General features: G+C 42.7%; 2 protein-coding genes across 2 annotated transcripts in view; one reads left to right on the forward strand and one right to left on the reverse strand.

Moving 5' to 3' along the window:
• The window catches only part of LOC129855453 (guanine nucleotide-binding protein G(I)/G(S)/G(O) subunit gamma-12-like), a 70,548-nt gene extending 56,988 nt beyond the window's left edge, over nt 1-13,560 (forward strand). Inside the window, exons 2-4 of the mRNA XM_055923121.1 lie at nt 4,932-4,974; nt 5,073-5,184; nt 5,426-13,560. Of these exons, the coding sequence (XP_055779096.1) occupies nt 5,104-5,184; nt 5,426-5,551 (207 nt within the window). The 5' untranslated portion in view covers nt 4,932-4,974; nt 5,073-5,103 and the 3' untranslated portion in view covers nt 5,552-13,560. The remainder of the gene's footprint in view (nt 1-4,931; nt 4,975-5,072; nt 5,185-5,425) is intronic.
• A 4,112-nt stretch (nt 13,561-17,672) lies between these two features.
• On the reverse strand, nt 17,673-22,088 carry LOC129855454 (growth arrest and DNA damage-inducible protein GADD45 alpha-like). Its single transcript, XM_055923123.1, has 4 exons — nt 21,844-22,088; nt 21,523-21,624; nt 21,063-21,276; nt 17,673-19,838 (listed from the first exon to the last, which is right to left on the reverse strand). Exons 1-4 carry the CDS (start codon nt 21,891-21,893, stop codon nt 19,731-19,733), a joined length of 474 nt encoding a protein of 157 aa, XP_055779098.1. The 5' UTR covers nt 21,894-22,088; the 3' UTR covers nt 17,673-19,730.
• Between the last annotated feature and the right edge of the window lie 3,635 nt (nt 22,089-25,723).

Genomic DNA, 25,723 nt, shown 5'->3' on the forward strand with positions numbered 1-25,723 from the left:
CCTCAAGTAATCAAATCAAATCAAAGTTTATTGGTCGCATACACAGATTGGCAGATGTTACCGCAGGTGCAGTAAAATGCTTGTCTCTAGCTCCAACAATGCACTAATACCTAGCAATACAAAATACTCACATAATTCAGAAAATAAATATATATATATCAGTAAGCATTGTCAGAGACCTGAATATAAATATATATACACTATATATACAAAAGAGTGTGGACACCCCTTCAAATTAGTGAATTCAGCTATTTCCACCATACCCGTTGCTGACAAGTGTATAAAATCGAGCACACAGCCATGCAATCTCCATAGACAGACATTGGCAGTAAAATGGCCTTACTGAAGAGCTCAGTGACTTTCAACGTGGCACCGTCATAGGATGCCACCTTTCCAACAAGTCAGTTCGTCAAATTTCTGCCCTGCTAGAGCTTCCCTGGTCAACTGTAAGTGCTGTTATTGTGGAGTGGAAACGTCTAGGAGCAACAACGGCTCAGCTGCGAAGTGGTAGGCCACACAAGCTCACAGAACGGGATCGCCGAGTGCTGAAATCGTCTGTCCTCGGTTGCAACACTTCCTACTGTGTTCCAAACTCCCTCTGGAAGCAACGTCAGCACAAGAACTGTTTGTCAGGAGCTTCGTGAAATGGGTTTCCATGGCCGAGCAGGCACACACAAGTCTAAGATCACCATGCGCAATGTCAAGCGTAGACTGGAGTGGTGTAAAGCTAGCAGCCATTGGACTCTGGAGCAGTGGAAACACGTTCTCTGGAGTGATGAATTACGCTTCACAATCTGGCAGTCTGATGGGCGAATCTGGGTTTGGTGGATGCCAGGAGAACACTACCTGCACGAATGCATAGTCTAAACAGTAAAGTTTGGTGGCTGAGGAATAATGGTCTTGGGCTGTTTTTCATGGTTCAGGCTAAGGGCCTTAGTTCCAGTGAAGGGAAATCTTAACACTACAGCATACAATGACATTCTAGACGATTCTGTGCTTCCAACTTTGTGGCAACAGTTTGGAGAAGGCCCTTTCCTGTTTCAGCATGACAATGCCCCTGTGCACAAAGCAAGGTCCATACAGAAATGGTTTGTTGATCGGTGAGAAAGAACTTGACTGGCCTGCAGAGAGCCCTGACCTCAACCCCATCGAACACCTTTGGGATAAATTGGAATGCAGACTGGGAGCCAGGCCTAGTCGCCCAACATCAGTGCCCGACCTCACTAATGCTTTTGTGGCTGCTGCGGAGACTTGCTTCCATTCAATGTTCCAACATCTAGTAGAAAGCCTTCTTAGAAGAGTGGAGGCTGTTATAGCAGCAATGGCAGGACCAACTCCATATTATTGCTCATGATTTTGGAATGAGATATTTGACGAGCAGGTGTCTACATACTTTTGGCAATGTAGTGTAAATAAAATGGTGTGTAAAGACGGTATGGGCAGTATATGAATAGAAAAGGTGTTTACAGCAGTAGTTCCACTGAACAAAAATATAAACGCAACATACAACAATTTCATTGATTTTACTGAATTAACGTTCATATGAAGAAATCAGTCAATTGAAATTAATTAGCCCCTAATCTATGGATTTCACATGACTGGGAATACAGATGTGCATTTGTTGGTCACAGAATGGTCCTCACAATGGGCCTCAGGATCTTGTCACAGTATTTTTGTGCATTCAAATTGCCACCAACAAAATGCTAAAGGAGTCTGTTGTCTGTAGCTAAGGACTGCCCATACCATAACCCCACCGCCACCATGGGGCACGCTGTTCACAAAGTTGACATCGGCAAACCACTCGCCCGCAAGACGCCATACATGTGGTCTGTGGTTGTGAGGCCGGTTGGACCTAATGCCAAATTCTCTAAAATGACATTGGAGGCTGTTTATGGTAGTGAAATAAACATTACATTCTCTGGCAACAGCTCTGGTGGACATTCCTTCAGTCATCATGCCAATTGCACGCTCCCTCTACTTGAGACATCTGTGGAATTATGTTGTGTGACAAAACTGCACATTTTGGAGTGGCCTTTTTTGTCCCCATCACAAGGTGCTCCTGTGTAATGAGCATGCTGTTAAATTAGCTTCTTGATATGCCACACCTGTCAGTTGGATTAATTATCTTGGCAAAGAAGAAATGCTCACTAACAGGGATGTAAACAAATTTGTGCTCACAATTTGAGAGAAATAAGCTTTTTGTGCATATGGAATGTTTCTGAGATTTATTTTATTTTAGCTCATGAAACATGGGACCAACACTTTACATGTAGATTTTATAGTTTTGTTCTGTGTTTATAGGATGAGCCATGACTAGAATACAGTATATACATATAAAGTGGGTAAAACAGTATGTAAACATTATTAAAGTGACCAGTCTTCAATGACTTCAATGGGCAGCACTCTAAGGTGCAGAGTAGAGTACCTGGTCGTAACTGGCTAGAACAGTGACTAAGGTTCAGGGCAGGGTACTGGGCCGAGGCCAGCTAGCGGTGACTAACAGTCTTATGGCCTGGAGATTGAAGCTGTTTCTCAGTCTCTCGGTCCCAGCTTTGATGCAGCTGTACTGTCTCCACCTTCTATGGTAGCGAGGTGAACAGGCTGTGGCTCGGGTTGCTGAGGGCAGGCAGTGTGCCCCTGGTGATGAATTGGTCTGCCCGCACCACCCTCTGGAGAGCCTTGCGGGTGTGGACGGTGCAATTGCCATACCAGGCGGTGATTCCAGCCCGACAGGATGCTCTCAATGGTGCATCTGTAGAAGTTTGTGGGGGTCTTAGGGGCCAAGATACATTTCTTCAGCTTCCTGAGGTTGAAGAGGCGCTGTTGCGGCGGCTTCACCAAACTGTCTGTGAAGGGACAATTTCAGGTTGTCAGTGATGTACTTCCTCTTTCCTCCCCAAGCCCTAGCTGCTAGCATCATGCGTCTCATACAGAGCTGCCAGGGTCACGTTGTGTCTCGTGCAGAGCTGTAAATAGTAAACACTGGGTTAGTAGCCCTTGTCTGACCCAGCCCTCAGATAATGGGATTCTTCCTGTGTTACCTCCATCTGTGTGTTTTTAAAACCTGCTCTTGTGCAAAGAACAGACATATGCACATTAAACCATTCCAGTGTCTACCCAAGCCAAGCACACAAAAGGCTGTAGTGTGGAAGAGGATGAAGTATCTTATGATTATTTCCATGATTCAGTGAAGATCCTCTCATGTGAAGAAAAGATTGTTGAGACTGTTGTTGAGACTAGGGTCTTCAAATGTTTATTTGTCAGGATCCTGTGATGCTATTCCTGTACTCACTCCCCGTGGTCTTAAGCTTTATGTTCCTGTCGGTTTGTTTGAGTAACCACCTCTGCAGCTCTTTCTTCTTCCGCCGGGCTCTATTTTTAAAACCGGAACATATTTAAGAATTTATACTTCAGAGGGAAACTGAACTGGCTGTCTGGCTTAGGATACAGCTTCCTGTGAAGGGATGAAGGGAAGGAGGAAAGGAAAGGAGTGGGTTGGTGGGGTGGTTAGTGAGATGTATGCTTCCGATGGAGGTCTCTCAATCCACTTTGTACTCAGCTGTACTGTGGCTGGCTACCAATGACTTCATTGTTTCTGCTTCCTTACGTGCATCCTCCTCCTCCATAAACCTCTCAGCTATTGTAATAGAAGTGGAATCACAGTTTGATGACCTCAATACAAAGGTTAGAATTGAGGCTTCTTCTCAAAGTAACCTTACTGTGTGTGCGTGCGTGTGCAATGGTTTTGTTGTTATAATGTAATACATGTGTTCCTTTCTCTGACTTAAACACAGCTGCTGAGCTAGTCTACCTTGCCCGACTCATTCATGTACTGTACTGTTGACCAAGAGATACTGTATTTCTTTTTCAATATTGCATCATGTGCAGATAGTCAACCTGAACTCAGAGGTAGACATAACATAGTAAAAGTAAATCTGGTACACAGTTTCGTACAGTATGTATTAATTTGTGGATGTCCATCATCCATTTCGTGTGTTACGAATTTCAATTCGTACAATGTTACGAATTTGCTAAATGCATGAAATGTTCTACGTATTCCAATTTGTTTTGCCTAATGTTAGCTAAGTGGCTAAAGCTAACATTGGCTAGGTGGCTAAAGACGTGGATGTCGATTTAAAGGAGCCCCCGCACCTTAATCTTAATTGGGTTAAATGCGGAAAGACACATTTCAGTTGTACAACTGACTAGGTATCCTTCTTTCCCCTTTAATTTGAGTCTTCCGGAGTTACGTTTACTATGTTACGTTTAGTCTGAGACCAGGCTGAGATAGTAGAATACAGCAAGTAGGCTAAATCTTGCCCCAATAACTCTAACCAAGATTCCCACTCAGTCAATCTGAATCCACAGGTTCCAAGGTGAGAGAGAAACCTGGCAGACCAGGTGCTTTGAACAGTGCCAACACCCCAAGCAATCTCTTTCTTACTACATACAGACCCACTATAGCAGACTGTCCTCTAAGGCAATGTCTTTATTGCTATGGACAAATGTAGACTTCCCATGATGTGTGAGATTGTGCAAAAGTTTCCATCTTGGCCAATCTTTATGTGATTACGTCCGCTAGCTTGTTTGCAGGTTGTTGGTTTAGTAAATTGCAGATTTAACTTCCGACTGTCACTTTTGGGAAGTTACTCTGGAGAAGGACAGTGGAATAACAGCTGCTCCTAGGCTTGTTTTTTTGTTGGTATATTGTGTTTGGCAGCTTTTCAAAGTTATGTTCCTGACACTTAACCATATTGGGTAACTTTCCAACACACCATCCGTTGCGCAAAGACGTAAGAAGGGCCAGCTGATGTAACTGGGATATCTTTTATGACACAGTTATACAGGGACTGGCTGTTCTGCTGCCCTATATCAGTGTACAACTGGTGATTTTAATTACGTCTTATTGTGCTTTTCTTTTGTTTTTCCAGATAAAGCCACTCACACACTGCCGCTACTCCCAAATTGTGGAAGGTATACCCAATAACAATGTTAATTCAATCAGTGAGTCAGTTCATTCATTCTTTCCCATGGTGTTATACAGTAGGTGAATCCAGTATGTGTTTTAACAGAGGTTTGCGGAGACCAACATATCTTTCGAAGATGCAGAGTTCCAATAACATTGCCCATGCCAGGAGGGCAGTCCAGCAGCTGAGAATAGAAGCCAGCATTGAGAGAATTAAGGTACGCTTCTCAAACAACCCATATATCCATATATACCAAGATATACGTATATGACATTACATGTTCCATCCTGCAAGAACTTAGTCTGGCTGACACCAGCTCTCAAAGTCCTATGTAGTCGTGTGGGTTGCGTCAGGCAGGCTAGCAAGACCTGCCTTCTCTGACCTTCTCTGACCTTCTCTCTATGTGTGTGTTGCCTTTTGTTGCCAATTGTAACCTGCTGTATGATTCTCTCCTGCAGGTGTCCAAGGCCTCAGCAGACCTGATGCACTACTGTGGAGAACAGGGTAAATATGACCCTCTACTCATGGGTATCCCAGCCTCTGAAAACCCCTTCAAAGACAAGAAGCCATGCACTATATTATAGTAGCGGAATAGCTGAATTACCTTTTGTTTTTTTATTTGTATTCTTTTATAGTGAGAAATATACAACGTTAATACCGGTACACTATTTGCCTTAAGGCCAGCCCAGTCCCACTCCCCATGTTTCCTTGTACTTTAGGTTGATTTCAAAATGTTACCTTAGGGCCTATAGGGCTCTGGTCAAAAGTAGTGCAATATAAAGGGAATAGGGTGCCATTTGGGACTAATTCACTCTCTCCTTTAAACAAGTGCCATCTTGGTAGAATCAGAATCATTGGTCTTCTCTCTCCATCAGATACAACAATTAATTTGTGACCCAGAAAAAAAGCTTTTAGTTCAGTCAGTCATGAATAGATAAGAGCTCATTCTGAGGCTCCCCTCAACAGAGACTGGTGTTCTTTCAGATTGTTACCATATGTTATGCAGACTAAAGACCAGCTGGGTTTGAACAGGGGGTTCCCAACTTTGTCCTGTTAACACTAAAACAGTTTCTTTAAAATGTACATCAACTTACTGGCAGCAAATGTATTTTACAGTACAGCTACTGTAATCCATTTTACTGTAATCCATTTTACAGTACCACAAATGTTACTGTAATCCAATTTACAGTATATTACTGAAATTACCCATGCAGTAACATATTATCCAGTGTTCTTTGCAAGTTTTCATTTTTAGATTTACATTTTGGTCATTTAGCGGGCACTCTTGACCTTAGCAGCTTACAGTCAGTGCATTCAACCAAGGTTGATAAACACATATCACAGTCATAGCAAGTAAAAAGTTTCTTTAACCGTAGATACCATTTTATGTCTCTGTGTCCAGTATGAAGGACGTTTAAAAGTAGTTTCGCGAGCCAATGCTAACTAGCGTCATTACAATGACTGGAAATCTATGGGTAAACTGACAGTGGCTACAGGGCGAAACAGATCAAAGGACAGGGTTAGCTACTCAACCATGAATGGTTTTGAGACTTGCTGCCACTCTGATCTACCCCTATATACATTTAATTGTTAGGGAACTACTACCACCTATCACTTGGTACAGCACTCTCACTAATGGGTGCAACAAATATAGCCGCTTACAAGACACTCCTCAAAATATATTAATTAATGACTGAGAAACAACAATACCATAAACCAGTTAGTGTTCAAAAGGTTTTTGGCTCTCCAAAAATACGGTATTGGTAATGTATTATAAATTACAGTAAATTACTGGTAGCAATTAGCCAGAAAGGTTTGTAGAATTCCTAAAATACAGTATATTGCCGTATTCTGTAGGGGTACAGCATTCTCACTCATTGGTGCAAAAAATATAGCCTCTTACAATTTACGTTATTTTACTGTGCACTCTACAATGTTTTACTGTTGAAATTACAGAAAAGTCTTAGTGTGCTGTAAAACAAATGCATGATATTTTACTGTGCCTTCTATGATAATCTACTGTATTCAGTTTATACAGTATCATACTGTTGATTAATACAGTAAGTAACAGATAAAATTACAAAAACATCTAACGGTGCACATCAGCTGGAGCATAAATAATGTCAACGGCCCTAAAGCATTGCAGTTGCACCACACTAGTTAAACCTTTCAGCTCCGGATTGCGTCAGTCAGTCCCCACACAGTAGCTTCTTTGGAAAACAATCAGTCTAGTTTGAATGCTGCTGATAAGCTTGTAATAACCTTATTATGTAAATCAGCCAGTCCCATGACACAGGAGTACACTAACCAGTGCTGATGGACTGGTAAACCACTGTATGGCTTTGTTCCAAATGGCATCCTATTCCCTATATAGTGAACTACTTTTGACCAGAGCCCTATGGGCCCTTGTTAAAAGTAGTGCACTAAAGGGAAAAGGCTGTCATTTGGGACTGACAAGTGAATGCCCCATCAAAACAAGAGAGGGCAGGCTGGCCAAAAGGCCATGGCCTCTGTGACAAATGAACACACTCTCAAAGGGTGCCTGTCATTCTGTAAGGGAAAACATCTAGCTTGCATCCACAGGGCCTGAAGAAAGTTAAAGCATGACCGCTTCACCATGTTTAACAAGCATTGTTTTGTTTCTGCAAAGACAATGTCAGAGATCGTTTTGGTTTCAGGCGTGGGTAGAGGGTGGGGTATCAATTCAGACTATCCCACTTCTATGTATTTGTTTTGAAACTCAGACTAACCTTTGCCTTAGAAACCAACCTTTGTGACTTTGCGTAGTTGTCTTGCTTGTATGTGGTACGGTAGATAGATAATGTAGTATCAATATGAAGTATTGCAGACTGCGGTACACTGATATTATGTAACCCTTTAAATGAGTGTAATATGCCTTACGTTGATGTACAAGATGTTGGTCCATAATGTTATCTCTACATAGCTGAAGCAGAGGAGGTGAGATCCGTCTGTGCCGTCACAATGACATCTATCCAATGTGCCAGCATCAGAGGAAACATACTGTACTAGCCTGAGTGCCAGTCTGTATGTGCTATCATGCAAACTCCTTGTGACTCATTTTCTTGGCAAACAATTGTGAAAACTAGGGAATAAGCAAGAGCACAAACCGATCTGGTACCAGGCTAGAAATGTACAGGTTTTCTGATTTTGTATTTTATTGTCAGTACTTTTAGTGTTTCACTCTGATAATATTTCATTGATAAATGTACGACTTCTATCCTGAAAGGGATTCCGTGAACTTTGTGTGAGACCGTTATTATGATTTCTTCTTGAGTTTTAACATTCCATGTTTACAATAACAATACAAGAATCATTTCTTATTTCATGCTCTCACAATGGTCATGAGGGTCACAATGGTTGAATAATTGTTATTGTGTGTGTGGGAGTATGCATTCGTGTAAGTGTACGTGTGTGACTTTGCACACGACTGGCAAAAGCAACTCGGTAACCATTGTCATGTTCAGTAGGGCATACTGTAGCTAAAACTATAGTTTCTTAATAGACAAGTTCAGGTAGTACCTCCCCGGTTCACGTCGCTTTGTACCCAATGAACACGACCCAGCTTAACCATCCAGGGCCTTAATATTGAAATAGTCTTGCTTCGGCATCTCACCACTACCTTTCAGCCACACTCCTCAAACAACACTAGGATAATAGTGTGAACAACGGAATCACGGCGTTCCCGGTGGATGCAGGGAGCACATCTATGCTGTCATTTTTGTTGTTGTTAGCTATTCAAATAATCGAGACTGACTGCTATTTGGATGGTCAACTGACCGCCATGGAGACAGGCTGCAGCACCAATTAAAATGTTCCCACACCCACATGGTATGCTATTTGTCTCCATATTCTGGGCAATCTCGGCAACCCAGAACCAAAGATCTCACATTCTACTATTTATGTCACGCTCACTCCACAAGATATTATATTCTGTGGCTTTGAAAGGCTTGCTTGAAGTTGCGTGGTGCTGTATGTTGCGTTTCTACACTTGCTTCTTCTCACTGTCACAGTATGTCACTGCAATGACATGCTGAACTTCCGTTGAATCTAGACTCTGTATATGTGTGTCAACACTTTTTTTCTTCTTCTCCTTGACGATATATTGACGATAATACAGTAGGGGAGAGCGAGGTATGTTGTCACACTTTTCACGATGTCTAACATTTACTGGGCACAATACATCACAATGGTATAAATGTCATACAAATGAAAGAAGGAAGTCTTGGGCACATATGTTGTATTCATTATATCTTCACATCTTACATATCTTCACAGTTTTGCAAAAGCCTATACGACGTACATCCGTATCTGACTAATCAGACTCATCTTCAGAGTCACAGTTCTGGCACACATAAATTGTCTGGCCTGAGGTGCTGCAAGCATCATGGGCCCATTTGTTGCGTCTCACACACTTCACCCAAGTCTCCTTTGGAAGGCTGTTTGAAAATGGCTCCACACAGATGAGGCAGAAGCACTCCTCTTCATCTGATGACTCTTCTATGATTTTTTTCTTTTTTTAGCTGCCTTTTTCTTTGCAGATCCAGATTTTGACTCCCCCTTGCTTCCCTTTCTTCAGAAACAGCCTTTTCCTAGATTGTGCCTTTTATTATTTTCCATTTCTAGTACCTGCTTTACTGGTGTCATTTAGAATTGCTGTTTTGCTCTGTTTTCTTCCTTTGCAAGCTGATTTTCGGGGGCCTGCTTTTGCGTATGGCCAGATATCCTCTGGAGTAGGTAGTCCGCTGTCAGCAATGGCATTACTGTACAAGGGTGAGCTGGTGTTCGCATAAGAACTGGGCGGGTCTGTGTCTGAGCTCGTGCTATGCAGGGCTAGAATTGTGCTGGGGCTGGAATAGAGCTGGGGCCTGACAGGGCTGGAATAGTGCTGGGGCCTGACAGGGCTGGAATAGTGCTGGGGCCTGACAGGGCTGGAATAGAGCTGGGGCCTGACAGGGCTGGAATAGTGCTGGGGCCTGACAGGGCTGGAATAGAGCTGGGGCCTGGCAGGGCTGGAATAGTGCTGGGGCCTGGCAGGGCTGGAATAGTGCTGGGGCCTGACAGGGCTGGAATAGAGCTGGGGCCTGACAGGGCTGGAATAGTGCTGGGGCCTGGCAGGGCTGGAATAGTGCTGGGACCTGACAGGGCTGGAATAGTGCTGGGGCCTGGCAGGGCTGGATTGTTGCTGGGGCCTGGCAGGGCTGGAATAGTGCTGGGGCCTGGCAGGGCTGGAATAGTGCTGGGGCCTGACAGGGCTGGAATAGTGCTGGGGCCTGACAGGGCTGGAATAGAGCTGGGGCCTGGCAGGGCTGGAATAGTGCTGGGGCCTGGCAGGGCTGGAATGTTGCTGGGGCCTGGCAGGGCTGGAATGTTGCTGGGGCCTGGCAGGGCTGGAATGTTGCTGGGGCCTGGCAGGGCTGGAATGTTGCTGGGGCCTGGCAGGGCTGGAATGTTGCTGGGGCCTGGCAGGGCTGGAATGTTGCTGGGGCCTGGCAGGGCTGGAATGTTGCTGGGGCCTGGCAGGGCTGGAATGTTGCTGGGGCCTGGCAGGGATGGAATGTTGCTGGGGCCTGGCAGGGCTGGAATAGAGCTGGGGCCTGGCAGGGCTGGAATAGTGCTGGGGCCTGGCAGGGCTGGAATGTTGCTGGGGACTGGCAGGGCTGGAATAGTGCTGGGGCCTGGCAGGGCTGGAATAGTGCTGGGGCCTGGCAGGGCTGGAATGTTGCTGGGGCCTGGCAGGGCTGGAATGTTGCTGGGGCCTGGCAGGGCTGGAATGTTGCTGGGGCCTGGCAGGGCTGGAATGTTGCTGGGGCCTGGCAGGGCTGGATTGTTGCTTGGGCCTGGCAGGGCTGGAATGTTGCTGGGGCCTGGCAGGGCTGGAATAGAGCTGGGGCCTGGCAGGGCTGGAATAGTGCTGGGGCCTGGCAGGGCTGGAATGTTGCTGGGGACTGGCAGGGCTGGAATAGTGCTGGGGCCTGGCAGGGCTGGAATGTTGCTGGGGCCTGGCAGGGCTGGAATGTTGCTGGGGTCTGGCAGGGCTGGAATAGTGCTGGGGCCTGGCAGGGCTGGAATAGTGCTGGGGCCTGGCAGGGCTGGAATGTTGCTGGGGACTGGCAGGGCTGGAATAGTGCTGGGGACTGGCAGGGCTGGAATAGTGCTGGGGCCTGGTAGGGCTGGAATGGTGCTGGGGCCTGGTAGGGCTGGAATGGTGCTGGGGCCTGGCAGGGCTGGAATAGTGCTGGGGCCTGGTAGGGTTGGGTTCTGAACGGGGCGATCTTTAACGTAGGATGGTGCAAACTTCCATAAATACATCCCTATTGTAAGGCTGTACCCCAGCCACCCTAAAGCCAGCCTGAATGCTCAAGGGGGTTGCAGCCAGAGGATAGGCGATTGCCACAATCCCAGGAATGTCATAAATTTACATTGTCTCCCCGGGATTGTTCCTCATCCGGCATCACAAGCGGTGTTCATGTGCCTCTTTAGCGGCCCGTAGACAGACCTATCTAAGGGTTGAAGCCGATGAGAGCAATGGGTTGGGAATGACAGCATAATTATGCCATTTTCTTTGGCATAATTGAGTCCATCAATGGACAGATGAGACTCGTGGTTTTGTCCAAAAGGAGTAAACAGGGCTTCTCCTTTGAGAATTTCGTATGCTGGACAAAATGTTTCAGGACGTCAACAAAGTGCACATCTTTCATCCACCCAGAGGGATTTGCCCCTCCTTTGCTGCCAGGTGGCCCGTTGATCAGGAAATGATTGCGGAAGTTGACACAGGGGAATATAAAATATGGAGGTATACTATTCCCTGTGGCTGATACAGCACAGGCCAGTGTGACAAGGGTTCCCCTTTCAGCGGAGGTCAGTGACCCCACTTGTTTGACTCCACGTCTGCCCACCACTTTGACATGTTTATGTACAGTGGTCACCCCAGTTTCATCAACATTCCATATGTCTCCTGGTTCAAATTGATATCTCTGTAGCACGTCTGCTACATTGTTGAAGAAAGCATTAACATTTTCTCTGTTGAAGCTACTTGCCCTGTCAAGGCTAGTTGCCTCTGGCTTTCTCAACGACAGCGCTGGGTGCTGCTTTAAGAAGCCTGTAAACCACTCTAAGCTGGTCTTTTCTTTTTCTGCCCACATTGGCGCGAACTTCAGCTGGTGTGCCACCGCAAACTGGTAGGCAAGTCTTCTGACCTCACTTGGCGACAGACCAAAATAAATGTCAGCTGACCTAGTAATATACTGAACAAGCTGCATCTCCAAATCAGGTGAAAAAACCTGCCGTGGCTTTGAATAGCCAACCACTGTTGTTGGCATGGCTGTCTGACTTTCAACTTCTTCTCTGGTAACCTTTTGAAAATGCAGAGTCAAATTACGGTAATTATGTAAAAATCCTTTGCTGTACTCCTGGTTGATTTGTTCTGAAACTTCACCTGCCTCACTGCCTATAACATTGTGCTAGGTGGTGTGCTGCCATTCTGTCTTTTATCATTTCTAACCATCTTTCTTTCCTTCCCCTCTTTCTTTCCTTCCTTTCTTCTTTCCTTCAAAAACACATTTCCTCATTGCAATTATATATTCATTACAGGCTTATTGTGCCCACCTCCCTGTCTACTATCATTGTTGCCACATTGCAATTCATAACACCACACTAAATGTATGACTGTGTGTGTGTGGATATACTGTCTCATACAGTAGGCATGTAGTGTGTTAGTAGATAAAGGCGCCCACACACCACACACACACACAAGCCAGAGCCTGTCTTCTGTAGTCCAGGGATATGTCTGCTGCTCTAAACTATATGTATATATAATAATCAATTTATGGTAACATTTAATACTACTATCAGAGCTGATTACACAATATCACCATTTTTTAAAGCCTGTTCTATGTGTCTATGTATACTGGGGCAAGTTGTCACATGTGAAGACTTGCCCCAAGGTCATTAAAACAACTTGCCCCAAACTGACGTGTGCTAATGTTGGCTAAATCTCAAGGTTAGCTCAAAATAGGACTGCAGCTAAAGTATCAAAAGACACGTTATTGTCTCCTCTACTCGGTGCAAAATTATAATTTAACATTCATACCTAACAAAGTTTTATTGCATAAAATGTAGTGCCAATTATTTACTTCTGAAGGGGAAAAATAATAAACTTGTGCTCACCTCAGATTAGAGTGACCTTGACCACATGTGAACAGGAAGTTGACCATAGAACATGTAGTCACACAAAGTAGCTATTTGATTTTTTTTACATAGCGCCTCTAGTGTTGGAGGTATGAACAGTTTGACAACTTACCCGTGTGACAACTTACCTCACTCTCCCCTATATGTTATTTTGATGTATGTGTTCCATTTGATTTTTGCCGACTCAATTCAGGTTGAAAATGGATTTTACCGTTTTAAAGCAACATTCTTTTTTTCTCTCTGTGACAAATAACGATACTGGATTTGGTCTCTGGTACATATTGTCCATGTGGATATTTTTCCTGTGTCATGTAATTTTTGCATTTTATTCCCAATTTTGACGCCTTATATTTGTAGATGTTAATAAAAGTCTTTAAACACATGATTTAGGTGATTTTCGAGTGATTTATAAACATACTTGTCCTGGCACAAAAAATTGCTTGTGTGTAAAAAAACTATACATTTATTACAATGATAAGATACATTTTAGAGGATAACTTGAGTATAGCTTGTTTAATTGTCACAACAACTAATAGACAAACCCGTTTATCTAGTATCAGGTCAATCACTGGACTGTAAACCTTCCCATTTGCTCAGATTTTTGCTGTATTTTGTTGTACTGTTCTCTGTCCCCAAGTCAAGACAGGGCTGTTATGTTACAGAGCCTAGTGAAAGTCTACACACCCCTTGCACAGTCTTCACATTTTGCTGCCTTAAAACTATATCAAAACCTTTATTAAATTGGATTCCACTCCACAACCTACAATTTTCAAAGTGAAAGAAAAATTATAGAACATTAAAAAAAGAGCTCTTAATTGCATATGCCTTCACACCCCAGGGTTAATGTTTGGTGGAAGCCACATTAGCAGCTATTACAGCTGTGAATCATTGTGAATAAGATTCTACCAACTTTGTTAAAAAATCCACTCCAAATCATCCATTACTGTTTGCAACAAGGCCGTTAGTAATACTTCAAGACAACATGGCAAAGAAATGGCCTGAATAAAAAAACAACTGGGTCCAATACAACATAACACAGAGTGAAACCCTCTGTATTTTCAAGTAGTGTGGTGGCAGCATCATGTTACACACATTTTAATACCAAAAACAATGGATAAATGTTGCCTTAAGAGTTGTGCAAAGTTTGTAGAATCATATTCAAAATGATTCACAAAGTATTAACTCTGGGGTGTGAAGACATGTGCAATCAAGACATCTGTTATGTTTTTATTATTAGACATTTTTTAACACTTCTATAATTTTTCTTTCACTTTGAAAATGTGGAGTAGATTGTTTAGATCGGTAAGGAAAAAATTGAATGTATTCCCTTTTTAGATTTCATTTTGGGACAGCAAAGTGTGAAGACTGCAAGGCGTGTGTAGACTTTCACTAGTGACTATGTAATGCTCTCTGTGCCTACGAGTGGTCTCTCTCTCTCTCTCTCTCTTGCTCTCACTCTCCTCTCTGAGGGTTTATTGTTACAGGCAGAAACCAGATCTGGCTATATTTGTTGGCCCACATGGATTTAATCACCACTCTCCCATCTGATGATGGATGATACTGGGGCTTTGTGGAGATGTGATGGTGTTACCTTGACAGAAAAAACTCTGGGATAAGCAACCTATTTGCTATACACTGAGTGTACAAAACATTAGGAACACCTGCTCTTTCCATGACATAGACTGACCAGGTGAATCTAGGCGAAAACTAGGATCCCTTATTGATGTCACCTGTTAAATCCCCTTCAAGTCAGTGTAGATGAAGGGGAGGAGACAGGTTAAAGAATAATTTGCAGTTTGAAAATAAATAGCCTTCGCTGAAGATGTCTATATTGGTCAGCTAATACAGGGCTAGTAATGGGCCAGTGCACTACTTTTGTGAAAACATTTAAACTAAATGTATTTGAGTGTCTACCTGACATTTATATGTACAAAACAATTAATCTGATAATACTTACTTGATATGTTTTCCAGCTTCTTGAAATACTTATTAAAAATAAATATTATTAAATACAACTTATTTCTATGTGTAAACGGAAATGGTCCATGGAACCCACGCCCACAACCCTAGTGTTGCAAGCACCATGCTCTACCAACTGAGCCACATCATCACAAAACACTTGATGTCACAATGTACTCAATTACTGTATTGTGCATTGTTTTTCTTCCTGGTGATGGAAAGTCTACAGGTACCTAGATGACCAGCCTACTGTATGTACAATACTGTAATTTACATGAAGTGGTTTGTAAGGATGGTAAATTAACACTGCACAAAAAGTGGTTGTTTTCCGTCTTAATTTGATGTGCATGTTTTGTCTCTTTGCCCAAACTTTGCACCTTTTGATGTGAATGTTTGAAGACAGGGATTTGTTCTTTCTGGATTCCATTAGAATGACAATCGCAGAGAAAACGACGTAATCCTGCAAGATACTGTTCTTAATTATCCCACTACTTTTTTGGTTGCTAGGTAGTTAACGTTAGCTGGCGCTAGATGACTGTAATTGCACCAAAACTCTCTTATGTCTCCTACCATTGCTTGTCCTCAATCTTCTTTTTAAACGGTGACACATTTTTATTTCCATGACTGATCAAAACGAGTTTTCTCATGGCTCTCTCTTGTCCCTCTGTAGCAGGCATATACTGTAGTGAGCAATATGTTTGAAACATCAAATCGCAATGTAAATCTCAGTATCAAATCGCAATACATATAGAATCGCGATGAATTGTCATACATATAGAATTGCAATACATATCATATAGGCACCTAAGTATTGTGATTAAAATCATATTGTGAGGTCCCTGGCAATTCCCAACCCTACAGATCAGTGTCTTTTATCAAATGTTTCCATTCTGTTGGCATTGCGATTTAGGCCTATAGATCCATAGTGAAAACCTGCATAAACCGTGCATTCAGAGTTCATCATAAAATGATAGTAGGGTTCTGTTCTGTTCATATGTCTATGCTTGCTCCTCCCTGCTGAATTCCCGTCATCAGTGTCATGTGTTGATTTTCACTGGTGGTACCCCCAGCCCAGCTATTTTCCATGACTCTTATGGAAAATAGGAGTTAAAGTTCAGAGGAGTGAGGCTGCAGTGTACTGGCCTTCTCCTAACCTCCAGTCACCCACCTGACTGACGCCCCATTCCTGACTTGCAGTTCTTTAACTCCTGTGAAAACACTAGATCGCTACCTCAGGAGAAGGTAGTAGCCCCCCTATTCATACACCCCTGCATTCCATACCACAGAGGGCTAGCAGGACAGACCTGCAACTTTCCTCTATTCTCACTCACTCCAAGTCAAATCAGCATAGCATCCTACTGCTCAGTGTTGATCTGATGACTGAAACTGTGGGCTCACACCCATGTCTCTCATGCGAAGACCGCTATGGTGACTTGCCCGAAGAAAACAAAAAGGTGGTTATTGCCCCCCCCCCCCCCCCCCCCCCCCCCAATGTATCATTGAACAGCCGTATTTCAGGCCTGCACGACATCAGGGGGTTTCAAGTTAACAGCCAGCTCCGCTTGTGTTGCTTTCTAAATAGTAACACTATTATTACTATCAGTGCGTCACTGGGACTGCATCACCTCCATTCATAGGGTCTATTTATAGCTATTATGAAGTCAGTAGTACCCTCCCGTACTCTCACTGTGAGTTTGAATGAGCCTTGACTCATAGTCACACACTCATCAGCTGCTCTTTGAGGGCTTTGTCCCCTGCTCCACACACACACATTAAGTTCTGGTGTCCTCTGAGTGAGCTGGCTAGTAATATATCTTTTCTTTCCTCTCTGGCTGTTTTTGGCCCTGTCAGGGGACTGTTGTTTATCCCCTTGTGTGTTTGGCCCTGTGACAGCAAGAGCTGTCATTGTGATCACACACACGGATGCTGCTGTTCACAGAAGGAAACTACATGTATGGGAATTCTCCTTCTCCCTCGTGAGTGATGGTTAATTATATGTTTTGTTAAGATGTGAACGCAGAGTGTGGAACTGTTGTTACAAGAGCTTTTAATAACAGACACGCTGTAGTGTTTACCACTGGTGTCAATGGAGGGATGAATTGTATTGCTCAGACATGTTACATAACAAATACAAGCTAAACTAAGTGCTAGCTTTTTTCAGCAGGTTAAACAGTGCACACATCCTTGATCCTTTCTTTATTCAGCTGAATATGCAAGATCACTTGAAAGCGTTGCATGCCATTACCCTGAACTGAGGCTTTTAGTCAAAACCTGCAGCTGAGGGGAAAAAAACACTACCTATGAGAAATGACAAAAGGTACTGCAGCTGTAATTGTGCTGAATTATCTAGTGACCTCAGTGAAAAGCCTCTTTTCTACTAAAATGTTGAAAGCAGAATCCTTGTTCAATGGCCCTGATTTCCACTGCCTTTACAGAGAAGCATTATAAGTCCGGACTCATGTGTCCCTAACAGGTAACTCAGAAACCCGCTGAGTGATGCTCATAACTCACTGCATAAAATCCAAGAAAGCAAAGCAATTAAATGTTTAGTTCAGTTTAGTTTATTTCTCTGCAAAGGTAGCTGATGAACATTGCAACATCAATTCATTAAATTAACACAAACATTGAATTAAACAAAATAACGAAGTTAATGTTTAAGTCAATACATTGGTTTGTGCTGACAATGACCTAAACAAGACCTTCCCTCTTAGTTTAAATAATTCTCAAAATAACAATTTCAGAAATAATCAAGATCATATAAATTACAGTTGTGATGTATTTTTTCCACACTGTAAAACATTTCCTGTACAATGTACACTAACTTACTGGCAGAAATTGGCCAATAAGTTACTGTAATACATTTTGCAGTACCAAAAATATTACTGTAATCTAATTTAGAGTATATTACTAGAATTCCCCATGCAGCGACACATTACCCAGTGTTCTTTGCAAGTTTTTTTATTTTAACATTTACATTTTGGTAATTTAGCAGGTACTCTTGTCCTAAGCAACTTAGTCAGTGCATTCAACCAAGGTTGATTAAAAAAATAAATAATACATATCACAGTCATAGCAAGTAAAGTTTTTTTTATAACCATTACTGAAAATGTTGTAGTTAAAGATACATTGGTCTTCAAAATAGTTATATTTACAACAAGATATCTTATGATATATCGCTGACAATCTCTGGATAGTGCCAATACAATACAGAGATATTCATGGTAAATTGATGTCAGAGCAATGAAATACAGTAACAGTGACTAAATGAAGAAAATACAGTATTTTACTGTAACTACAACGGATTAGAGCAAGCAGGTTTGCATATTACAGCATATTAATGAATACTAGCTGTTTTATATCACTTGCACTTTAAGCTTTAACAAAGGCTTCTAAACTGACAGTGACTAAAGGGCAAAACAGATCAAAATGGATCGCCACTCAACTATTAAAGGTTTGAGAGTTGCTGACACTCTGATCTGTCCCCTATATACATTGCATTGTTAGGGAATCACTTCCCCATACTGCATCACGTAAATTGCTATTCTCACTAACGGGTGCAACAAATACAGCCTCTTACAACACACGCATCAACATATGTTAATGAGTGTTCAACGTTTTTTGGCGCTCCAAAACTGCAGTATTGGTACTGTATTCTGAATTACAGAATATGACTGGCAGCAATTGGCTACTGTAGAGTTTCAGGACAAGGTTTGTAGAATCCCTAAAATACAGTATATTACCGTATTCTGTGGGGGTTCAGCATTCTCACCACGGGTGCAACAAATATAGCCTCTTACAAGGCATACCATAATATGTTAATGAGCCAGAGACTCTTTTCCTGCCCACAACAATTTCCCACAATGCACTATATGAATACTGTAAAACACATTTACTGTTGAAATTACAGAAAAGCCTGAGTGTGCTGTAAAACAAACATGGCATTTTACTGTGCATTCTATGGTAATCTACTGTATTCAGTTTATACAGTATCATAATGTTGAATAATACAGTAAGTTACAGATACAATTGCATAAACCTTTAGCATGCAGAGTATATCCACATGGAAATTTGGTCCACTTTCCTTGAGGCATTATCCATCCTGTAGTCCCAGACTAGTCCAGACTACTCCGGTCCAGTTCAGAAAACTCTAGTTTGGTTTAGTTCAGTCCTTGAGTATGGTCCTTGGAGTCAGTCCTTTGAGCATCCAGGAGATTCCAATCCCCTGCTGCCTTGTGCACTCTGCTCTGCTCACCCCTAAATGCGTATGTCTGCTCTGCTGTGTGTGCTTACATGAGTCAGCTTCCTGTAACGGCAGCACCTGGGCATGAGGACAAAGTCATACCAACGACCAATCCCTACCTTCGCATTACAGTCATACCATTGTTACCTTGGCAGTCCTGGAATCCAGAATGCTAAATCCCTCTACCTCAGCATAAAATCCACACTGATCCAGCAGGTTTTCTTGTTCTTCTTCCCTCTGTTGAATGAGGTTTGTTCATGAGTTCCAACAAAGGCATTATTACACAGATCTAGTGCAGTGTGCTGTGCTTCAATATAAAGTGTACAACGTGGTTACGTGGAGTCCATGCTGCTTGTTCATCGGTCAGGTAAGTTGATGATGGGGACCCACTGGTCCAGTATTCGACTGTCTCTACAGAAGCGATTCACTTTGCTCAGAGCTGGGTCCTTGCACGTGGTTGACTTCTGTGAAAAGAAATGGAAAACAAAAACAGTTAGGCCAATGCTGCTTTCTAAAAACATATGCATTAAAATACAGACAAGTATGCCTTATAAATGTAGAACAACCCTAATCAGTTAGGCCTGAGTGTTCTATACAAGTGTGGTAATAACTGCACACACACAGTTAATAACCACACATCTAGCCTATTGCTGTGCTATCTAAACATATGCATCAAATACAAGGACACACAATTCTTTGTAACAATCATAATCAGATAAGGGTTCTCTGCAACGTGAGGTATGACCTGATAGTGGGCCTCAGAGATCAGATCACTACCAAGGAAGTGTATGAGCAGGACATAAAAATGTCTCCGTGCTGACTTCTGCAGTCTAAGAGTCTCTCTGTAAACGTGCCATCATTCATCCTCTTTCTCCTATGAGCTAAGCTTCATTTCCTGGAACGTGGGTTTGAAAAAGTACTAGTGGCCCACAGGAAGAGCAGTTAAGAGTACACATCGCTACGCTAACTCAGCCACAAATGTCTAGTTTACGTCCCAAATGGTTCCCTACATTGGGTAGGCAACCCTGGTCCTGGGGTGCCGCAGGCAAGTCAGGTTTTTGGTTTAACTGACCTGGAAGACGAGGTGTGTTGAACTTAGGTAATCACTGAACTGATCAATTAGCTCAGTTGGTCACGTGTGGTGCCTAGTTGGAACAAAATCCTGCAGTACCTCCGGCAAGCCAGGAACAGGGTTGCCTACCCCCTGAACTACATAGTGCACTACTTTGGGCCCTGGTCAAAAATAGTGCACTATGTAGGGAATAGGGTGCCATTTGGACGTAGCCCTAGTAACTGGAGTCAGATCACTCACAGTACTGCAGCCAGCGTAAGCTACGTCAGACTACTAGGAAAGCCACATCACAGACACACTGCAGATCATGCGGCTGCAGTCAGCTGGATCACGCTTCAAAGAGCTGAGCAATGAATGAAGACATAACTACCAGGCCAGATGTGGTGGCTGTTAAAATCAAGTATTTGCATCCATCTAGGGCTAGGCCTTTCATGCTGTACTCAAACCTCTTGAACTGCAAATCTTTAGCATCCATGAACATTTTTATTATAACCTAGCTGGTATAATGAACCACGCCGGCAGAGACCCCACCTGAGGAACTGATATCAAAGTCTAGCACTGTTAAGTAGATGAAAAGCCAGGGACATGGAAGTAGGAACAAAGTAATGAAACGTACAGTAACTAGTACACAGTGCAGGTCCATGGGCTCTTCTCCAGGCTTCACTCCTCCGAGTATCTCAGCGAGGCGCCTCATGTTGCTGACCCGCAGGATGTTGATGTCGTTCTCGCAGCAGAACGCCTGAATCAGGGTGAAGTGGATCTGTAAAGCCACGTCCTCGACCTGCTCCTCATCTGTGGCCAGGAGGCACAGTACCACATTATCGGGGTCCCTGGTGAATTAAATGTCAATACAATTAGCTAGCTAATCAAGTAACATTACAGTAATAGATTCATGAACTTATTTCAGAGTATATGTATTACTGCTTAATAACTTAAGAATAACCTATTGAAAAATAATTTAGCTACTTCATTCACTCCTCGTATTTAGTTGTTTAAGAATATAGGTCTTATTGGATAGTAGCTAACGTTAACGTTATGCCTGTAGCTAATAATCTCTTGCAACGTGCTTCACTTACACATTGAGTGACTTTGCTGCCTCGTAGACTCCTACGGTGACACAACCTTGGGGTAACGCGGAGGTGATAACCTCCTCCAATGCTTTAGACACCGAATCCATCCTGTGGGTGCAAAATAATAGGTAACCATCCTGAGACAAATATACGACTTTATTGTTATTTAGTCAGCTTGCATCAATATAGAAACTAGCTATATAGGCTACTGTAACTGCTAGCTAGTTAGCTAAATTAGATTGGGCAAACTCGTGCATACAGGGAGACGAGTTTGACAGTTAGTGCTCCAGCAGTGACATATTCAACAAGTTGCAAAGATAATCTTACCTTTCTGTAGAGTTTTCTCCACTGGTTTCCTCAAAAGTCATATTGCACATAGGAAAATGATCCACGTTGAAATCAGAATATTCACCGATGGTCTCTCCAGTAACGTCCCAGTCAAATTAGTGTCCGTGTGTATCTGCACGTCTTTGTGCATATGACTCTCCTCTCACCTTTCCCACTCCCCGACTTTAACGTGGAAACGGGAGTTCGAGCGCCTCATATTTGCATATCCAATCCCATTGGTCACATGCTAATTATCAAAGTGGTTCCCGCGAAAGCGCAGCGCCCCCAATTTATCACACGTCATTAAACTAGAGGTACACTGCGACACCTGGTGGCGAAAATAGTAAAGTTATAATGATCAGCCTGTGTATTTACAGCATGTCATTGCTTGCCTTGTTGTCAAGTGGTTTTCAAGTGTTTTCCATTTTTCTAATGTTTGTCAATTATTTTCAATCTTATTTTTGTCTGTCCTGTGCAACCATTTGCAATACATGCAACAATGTTATGATAACCGGTCAAAATGATCACAATGCACTCCCTCTCCTCAAGTTTCCCCTTTCCCCGACAGTTAATTTGTCCTATGCTGTAGGCAAATTTTACATTCCACTATTAACAAGAGCAAGCATCCTTCTCTCCTCGAATTGTCTATCATGCCTAGTATAAAACATGTTCAAAATAAATGCCCTATAGCGTTTATAGCCTATAGCCTTTCCTGGGATTACAAGAGAAGAGGAATAGAAGAGGCTTGTGTATACCCTAGCCTATGTCGCACGAGAACAGCTGATAGAGAGCGACTAGAGATGTGTAGTAAGAAGCTAAATATTAAGTAGATACTAGACCATGAATTAGTTTAATATTAGGGCTATAATATAAATATGAATATTTACCTGTCAAAGTGCAAGAAAAAAAGTTAAAAGATTATGAAATGTCAGATCTGTGCGTTCCTCCAGGCTGCACTCTGCAGTCCCCGGGCACGCAATGCTCCACAGTTGATTAGGCCTATGTTTTTAGTGCAGTGATGTATAGGCTAATTTGAATAACAGCTCAAAGGTCCTGTTTTGAATGCGTCTTTCATGCCGAAATAACTGCATACAGCCCAGGCCTGCTTATGCAACTATTTTGATCATTTATGGGTCTATTGACCGTTTACAAGGTCCAGAAAGGTAGGCTACATTAGCAGGTCACTCATATGGTATGTTTTGTCAAGATGTATCAGCGTCAACAGCTAACATAGGAAAATATGGTCTTCTGATACTGAGATGTGCTGTCTGTCGTGGAACATCAGTCTCCCAAGCCGTCCTATAATTAATGTTGACTGACACCAATATGCTCACATGCCCAGTTATTCAGGAAAGCTCACCGTGCGCTCTGCCTCACATCCTCTCCCCTCCTAGCATCTATTCCTCGCTCACCTAGAACCTAGAACGCTTCAATAGAACGCGTTTTTGATTGGTTGTTGACGCTGTATGGTTGGGGGACAGGGAACAAATCGCTCTAAAAGTGATCCCAACAATGCCTAGCGTTGTCGTTCTCTACTGTTATTGTGGTTATCGTTGTAGTGTGGACGCTTCTGTTCACTTGAATTTAACAATTTGTATCATTATAGTTATTTGATGTTGAGTGCAGAATAGTGCAGAAGGAGTCGAATATCCTATTTGAATACTATTTATAGGCTACTTGTCCACAGAGATTTTATAGAGGAAGCCTATCTTGAAATATCTAAAACATTGCCTAACTGATCATTCAGAGATGTGTGTCCTTAAAATACACTAGTGATATGGGCCTCCCATCTGTGGGAGTCCTCTAACTTTTTCCCTTCCCAATATGGAGGTTTTATTATACCAACCCGGCTATATGTAAGGCAGCAGTGCTGTTTTTTTCTCCACTGCATGATTTTTCAGTCAACAGTGTTTGACGCAACGTGGCATGTGCTGACCGTCCTGACAAACCTCATAAACTTAAAGAAAAACATGGAAATTGATCAAATTATTGTTCACATACACAACACATTGTAAAAGTTATTGAGTATATAGAAATAACATGTAAGTAATTGAAAGTAATCTCTTTTTAAAGTAATCTAATTTGTATTATAACGGTCCTGTTGTCAAGGGCGTCTGCCAATGGTTTACTAACGCACATGTTTTGGGGCCACAGATTAGAAATTAATTTAGGAATACATTTTGATGGATACAATATTACTTTTTTCATTTTTTCTATCAAAAAGTTTATATCCGAAATCTTCAATATTGCATGTGAGCAAAGTTAAATGCGCTGCTAATGAAATACAAAGTATTTGTGCATGTATTAGGTAGAAAGCCTTGTTTGTGTGACTGTTACAAAAATGAAGATTGCCAGGAAAATGTGTTCAACCTCAAGAGATCTGCTGCTTAAAGATTCAGGATTTTATTCCATGATAACACATTTGTAGCAAGTCAATTACCTAATGCAAAAAAAATGTATTTGTTTTTATTGAACCATTATTTAACAAGGCAAGTCTGTCACGCCCTGACCGTAGAGAGCTTTTTATGTCTCTATTTTGGTTTGGTCAGGGTGTGATTTGGGTGGGCATTCTATGTTCTTTTTTCTATGATTTGTATTTCTGTGTGTTTGGCCGGGTGTGGTTCTCAATCAGAGGCAGCTGTCTATCGTTGTCTCTGATTGGGAACCATACTTAGGTAGCCCTTTCCGTCCTTTCAGTGTGGGAAGTTGTCTTTGTTTGTGGCACATTAGCCTTAATGTGTTTGTCGCACATTAGCCAGACTTCCCCCTTTCACAGTTACAGGAGGACACTATTATTGTATGGCTCACTACATCACACACGGATGGGACGTAGGGGAAGTAAGAACATGCAGTATGACAGAGAATGTTACAGCTGACAAGACAAGGAGGGACCTGACTGGGTGGTTGAGCCGAGGATTTTAGTAAGATAAAAAGGCCCAGAGCGGATGTCTGGTGGTTATGTGGAGGGATGAGGCTGTGGCCTGACCTGCCTACCAATTGGATCGGTAGTTGTGCACTAGTGCAGTTAGGCCTGCCCTCCACCCTTATCAAACACGAGGACCTAGAACCAGGTAGAAGAGAGAGAAGGAGTGCTCCGTCCAGAGAGAGGAGGAGTGCTCCGTCCGGATGTTTTGACAATAGAATTTACATAGGAGAGTATTGGATATGTTACTGGCTGAAAAGGGTGGTGGTGATATTCGGAGTAGAATGTTGTCTTTTCATCCCCGATAACACAGCTCCAAATGGATCAGTGACCAAGGCCCTGGCTGGTTTACCCACATAAGCTCACGAATTGGCAGAGAACTCTGGGGTAGATAATGCTCTAACAAATTAAATTGGCTTGATAGTATGTTTTGGAAATGGAAAAATGTCATAATCACTGTGTTATGGGCAACCTTCACCTGTATGAGTGTTTTGGTTCTGTGTGGGTGTTGTGTTGTTTGGTCCCTTGTGTGAAAGTTTGCTTATCAGGACTCTGTAGAGGTCAATGACGCAACAGATGGTGAGGTACGGACCGATTTCGAGCTCTGGCCTGTGTGATGACGAATACGGGCATCAAGGCCTAGGAGATGGCTCCCACGATAAGACAGCTCAGACCAATCAGCACTCCTGTAAAGCCCCACCCTTTCCCGGAGAACATATCATCATCTAGCGGCCATCCCCCCTTGCATGTCAGCACTCGTTCTATTTAGCGTCACGTTCGTTTTTGTTACTTTGTTAGTTTGTTCAGTGTTCTTCCTTTATTAAAAAGAAGAATGTATTCATATCACGCTGCGCCTTGGTCTCCTCAATACGACAAACGTGACAGAACTACCCACTAAAAGAGGACCAAGCAGCATGGTTACCTGGAGAGTTGGACATGGGAGGAAATCCTGGAAGG

This window comes from Salvelinus fontinalis, chromosome 5 (genome assembly GCF_029448725.1).
Source record: "Salvelinus fontinalis isolate EN_2023a chromosome 5, ASM2944872v1, whole genome shotgun sequence".
NCBI classification, from domain to species: Eukaryota; Metazoa; Chordata; class Actinopteri; order Salmoniformes; family Salmonidae; genus Salvelinus; species Salvelinus fontinalis.